Source organism: Lathyrus oleraceus, chromosome 3 (genome assembly GCF_024323335.1).
Source record: "Lathyrus oleraceus cultivar Zhongwan6 chromosome 3, CAAS_Psat_ZW6_1.0, whole genome shotgun sequence".
Taxonomy (NCBI): Eukaryota; Viridiplantae; Streptophyta; class Magnoliopsida; order Fabales; family Fabaceae; genus Lathyrus; species Lathyrus oleraceus.
Genome location: NC_066581.1, coordinates 312,352,214 through 312,358,000, shown reverse-complemented (window position 1 = coordinate 312,358,000; position 5,787 = coordinate 312,352,214). Strand labels below are relative to the sequence as shown.

At 33.0% G+C, this 5,787-nt stretch overlaps 1 protein-coding gene across 1 annotated transcript in view; it reads right to left on the bottom strand.

Moving 5' to 3' along the window:
• The window catches only part of LOC127127345 (stress response protein nst1), a 4,446-nt gene extending 1,392 nt beyond the window's left edge, over positions 1-3,054 (bottom strand). The window contains exons 1-3 of the mRNA XM_051056504.1: positions 2,890-3,054; positions 1,145-2,740; positions 1-832 (exon numbers count right to left, since the gene is read on the bottom strand). The exon at positions 1-832 is cut by the window's left edge and continues 226 nt beyond it. Of these exons, the coding sequence (XP_050912461.1) occupies positions 1-832; positions 1,145-2,635 (2,323 nt within the window). The 5' untranslated portion in view covers positions 2,636-2,740; positions 2,890-3,054. The remainder of the gene's footprint in view (positions 833-1,144; positions 2,741-2,889) is intronic.
• Positions 3,055-5,787: the final 2,733 nt, after the last annotated feature.

The window sequence follows — 5,787 nt, the reverse complement described above, 5'->3', positions numbered from 1 at the left end:
AATAGCCACTGGAAATTATGTTATCGTCTCTGTTAAAAACAGAAGGCATGGTCTTCTGACATGCTGGAAGCATAAAGTCACCATTGGTTGGTGCATTCCTTTGTGAGGATAAAAGCCAACTTTCTGGGCCACCAACAAAACCTAAACCTTCCTGAACAAGAGGTGAACTAGTCCACATCTGCCATGTCCCCTTCTCAATTGCAGCTGCATCATCCAAAGGAAATGGATGTATGTCTTGGGACTGGGGGGTACTAGTAAATCTATTAGAACTGTTTTTCTTTTCTCGGGTCAATGGGGACTCAATTGGAGATGGCTTGTTGAGGTCAGCACCAGATGTATTTCTTAAAGAGTGAGGCTTTATTACTTCTTTGTCTTTCATAAAGCCACTTCCCAAATCCAACTGAAAATTCTCAAGTGACTCAGAAACAGGACCAAGCAAAGATAATGGAACTGGATCATAACAGGGGTCTTCAAAAAGCTCTTGCTCTTCGTGACTAAAACCATGTGATGTATTTACAACAGGAGAGAATACTGGTTCAATTGCAGGAGAGAAACCTAGACTACTACAAGTTGAACCATTAAGATGAGTAGAAATATTAAAGGGTGATGGAAGACCGAACTGAATTGGATTGTTAAATGATTGTGCGACTGGTGACTGGCCAGATAACTGAGGACTTTTGGCTTCAACTTCAACTTGAATTTTGGAAGGCGGTCTACATATTACATTTGAATTTGAATTTGAATTTGAAGATTTTGGAACAGATGAGGAACGAGTAAATAATTGCTGCCATGACTTTTTTGGTGCAGTCCATGGCTTTGGTTCTGGGATAACCTGCAAGGAACAATTATCATGTCATTTAATTCTCAATTGTGACATGCTGCCTAGATTTATCACAGGTGACAACAAGAAATAAAAACTAAACAGAGCACCATTTATTTTTCATAAATCTCGAAGATTGAATGCTCAAAACGTTACACACAAAACCCAGGTAGTAATAATAGTCTGTAAAATCCATTATATAATTTATTTGTTTTAAAATCTTGGAATAGGAAGTTAGTAATGCTATATGAATCAACCTTCAGAAAAGCCAGATAACAGTAATAAAAAGGCAAAGAAAATGAGACAGTAAGCATGATAACTTACAGAATGATTGATGATCTTATCATCTCCTTTTAAATTGGATTTAGTAGTTGGACGTTCGGCAGGAAATATCTCTCTCCTGCTGGCAGCAGTATGAGCATGATCAACAGAATTGTTAGACTTGCTTTCTTTCACCACAGTGGCAGGAATACTAGCACCCTTTCCAAAACCAAGTGCTTTTGAAGAAGACAAAAGTGTACCACGCATGCGATCAAGGTACCTTGTCCCAGTACTTCCTCGGTTGTAACTGGTTGCACCAAATACTTTACCATGTGCAGTATCTGTACTCTGTCCTTTGTCACTCTCTAATCCAGACTTTTGATGCTCTCTATGATCAATTCCACTCTTTTTGTCAAAGTCCCTCTTTCGTTCACTTTCTTTGGTAGCTCTTTTTTCCATCTCTTCTACATCAGAATTGCTCTTACTAGACCCTCTATCTTTCTCTTTTCTTCTTTCCTGACGCTTCTTTTCAGCTTCCTTCCTTTGGTCTTTCTCCTTACTGGTATGAGATAATTTGCTGCTATCTTTTTCAGCTTCCATTGTCTCATCTCTCAGCCGCCTACGCTCCTCAACTAACTTTGCAACCTCCTCTCTCTGTTTTCTCTCTTCTTCCTCCAAAAGTTCTTTCTCTATCCTAGCCTGTCTTTTCTCCTCAGCTTTCCTGCGTGCTCTTTCTCCTCTACTTTCATTCAGGTTTTCCCCATTCTCACCCCTTTTTGCCAAGAGTGCCCTGCGTTCAGCATCAGATAAACGGTCTTCCCTTGAACTAATTCTAAATATCTTTCTCCAAAGCCACCTAATGGTCAAGAAAAAGGACGCCAAAAGCCTGCAAACAAAAACCAAAATACCAGAATATGACCTAGCTGTCAAACAATGCTCATCACCTCCATAAATTCTTCCATTTCCATTCATTCTCCAGTTGATAGGATTACCTAGAACAGAACCACCAACCCAATTGCCATTCTCCAACCAATCCTGACTACACATCCACCCATTTTCAGACCAAACCTTGTTATTCAAAATCTTGCCACGTTTCCCAACCAAATCCTTCACAATACCAGAATTTGAAATCTGCAACTCTTGCAACCCAGGCAAGTCCAAAACCGGTCTCTTCGAAACATGCCCGCAAAACGAACACATAAACCGGCTCCCGCCAGGGTTCTGGTCCCTATACGGATTCAAGCAGTTCCGACACCTCCTCGTAGCAGTCTTCCTCAGTTTCTGCAATTCAATAGCCTCAAACCTCTTCCTCTCCCTAATCCTAGCATTCCTCCTCACCCGCCAAGCCGACAACTGAGGCATCAAAATCTCATACCAAAACAAAGTAACCAACAACACAAAAACACAAGCCAGTCTAGGTGAAGTAATCTCAAACCTAAAAGCAGGTGGCAGAAGCTGAGAAAGTGCCCACAAACCAATCAAAGGAATAACCAACCAAGGCAGCATTGTAGCAACCCGGCGAGAGCACTTCTGAATCACACACAGTATACACATTATCCTCTAAAGCACACCTATCTTCCCTAATAAACCCTAACCCTACTTAAACTTCCCTTCTCCTCCAAATCAAAACAACAAAGCTCAAAACTCTAAAATACAAACCTAAAAAACGAAAAATAATAATAATCAGAATCGTCCATAGTAGAATGAGATGAACAAAAACCCTAATTGCAGCACAACTAACAAGAGCTTCAACTATGGCGAAAAAAGCATCAATACAAAGGGAAATGGAAACGGAATCGAACACTTACAGATGAATCGTTCATTCAAGGTAGCAGAACGAGTTGGAGCTGAACTTGACTCGTTCAATTCGGGTCGGTGCTTTTTGTGGTGGGTCGGTGTAAAGAAAGAACGAGAGAGAAAAAGTATTATATGTGAAAATGAGATAAGAAGAGAAAGAAGAAGAACGAAGAAAAAGTGAAAAGACAAACCCGAATAACCAGTAACTGAACCGGGAGATTTTGGGTTGAGTTGAACCGTTCTAGGTGAACCGAACCGGGTCTTTATCTAGTCTACGATCTACCTCGTGCTTAACTTAACCCTTAAGGTGAACCATAAATATATTGTTTTTTTTTATTATTTTTAACTTTTTTATAGTCAAAAAAAAGAAAATAATAATAGTTAGTTAATAGTAATTGTTTTAATTAAAGATCAAACTCAAGTAGTTATGATTAATCTAATTTTGACTAAATTTTGTCAACTATTTAACTTCCTACACTTGGTTGATGTTACTTATTAATTAAATTACATAAGATAATATTTGGTTTTATAAAAAGGTTGAACTTTATATTGAATGAATGATTTTTTTAACTAGTTGAATTAATATTTAATTATTATTATTTTAAATTTTCAAATTGCACTAGGTAAGTAAAAATTTGCACTACATTTTTTGGAAGATGGGTAAAAAAGTATCGTAAGATTATTTATGTTTCTACTTAGTTTATATTTTACTATTTTTCTAAAATTTAAATGTTTATGTAATTATAGAAAATACTCATGAGAGTCATCCATCAAGATATTACACGTCACTTAATTTGGAAAATATAATAAATAAAATATCTACGGAATTTAGTCTTAGCTTCTTTTGGCATATATTGTTATGGGTGATATTCCATATATAACTATTAAAGTATAATTAATTCAAGGCTAATGCTATAACTTTTTTTTTGGACAGAATAATACTATAATTCAGAGAGACAAGTTAAGAACTAAATGTAAAAAACTATTTTATAAATTGTATATTAATTTTATTAAAAATTTATAATTTATTTTTTATTATTTAAAGACTAAATTATAATTGCCCTTAATTTAATAGGTTTCTTCATATTTGTTTTTAAGAAATAAATTATAATGATCCTTAACTTAATACCAAAAATACATAAATAATTTATGAAAAAAGTTCTCATTGTTTTTCTTTTTTATAGAAACTTATGTTTCTTCATTCATAATTAAATATTTAATATGTATAAGATAATAAGAGATCTTTTCTGAGAGGTTATATATTTAATTCAAACACAAACATGCATTAGTGTTAAGATCTTTTAAGGAGAATTTTGTCATCAAAGTCCTCTCCAATTTAAGGGATTAGTCTTTGTAATTTTGCATAATGAAAATCAAATGATCAATATAAATACTAATATAATTAAAACAAATATTAGGACTAGCATATATATTAGCATATATATGTGATACTTTCTATTATTTTTTTCCATGAGATGAAAATAAGTTGATTTCACGTGATAAATTATATAGAGAAATCTCATTAATCTAATTTAGTTGGTAGTTGTAGGACATAAGTTTAAATTTGCAATATTCCATTTATTTATCTATAAGAGGTGAAATTTTAGTCGATATGGTATTAGATCCCAAAAAAATCTATAGCAACTCAATTGCCAAAAAAAAGTTTGTCTTTGTCTTTATATTTTAGTATTGGAATCTTTACAATCTCATTTACATATCTTAGAACAAACTTTTAATCAGATTTTACTTTCAACTAGACATCTCATAATCAATAAAGTCAAAAACATTAAGCTCTTTAGAGACTCTCCTTGTTGTTGAGTGATGACATATGTATTCTATAGTCTCTTTGTTGTTGAGTGGTGACATATGTATTCTCTAATTCCTAAGTCAAGGTTAAGTCTAAACATTTATTGATGGGACATTTTTAATTTTCTGTCAAATTCCTCATTTGATTGATACTAAAGAGGTGTGAATATTATGGCTCTGTATGGTAAAAATAGGTTGATTGATAAGTTAGTTGATAGTTTATAGCTTATGATTGATGACTGATAGCTTATACCTTATGACTGATGGCTGATGACTAATAGCTTATAGCTTAGAATTGATGGATGAGCACTTATAATTGATAAACTAATTAAAGTGTTTGGTAAAATTTGCAGTTCAATTAGTTGATAAATTAAAATGTCATAAAAGACATTTAATATATAATTGTTTTATTTAAATTAAAATAACTTATAAAAGGTAGTATTGGATTTTAGTTAAAATAATAAGGACAAAAGTGGAAGAAAAAATGATAAACTATAAGCTATAAGCTAAAACGCTATTTAAAATAACGTCTGAAAAATAAGTTATAAGTTAGTAAAATAAACTATAAGCTCGTGATAAAAATATTGTTATCAAACATATCTTTTATTATCATATGAGCTTATAAGTTATGACCTATAAGTTACAAGCTCAAAAAATGTCTAGCGAAACAAAACCTATGTCATATATAAATTGGATTATGCCCTAACTAAGTCTAAAAGACCTCTTGGATAATATTTAACTTTGAAAATATAGTATTTAAATGAGCATATTTAATTGCAACCTTACTTCCTTATCACCGCATGTCATACCTCAATTTTATCTAGAGATTTTAAAACTATTATAAATTTTATTTTATTTTTAATTTGCATTATTTATATAGCATAACGTGTCTTTCATCATGCATAATGCCTAAAATATCAACCAGAATAAAAGTTTGGATACACAGATAGACCGGTTGAATAAATTTTCAAATGTACATGAAATTAGAAGGCGAAAAATTTAAAGATCGGGCCTGAACACGTCTGTTTTATTAATCTACGATTCGTGTAGTTTAACTTGGCGTGCTCGCTTTATTTTTTCGACTACTTTTTGGGTCGCATTTT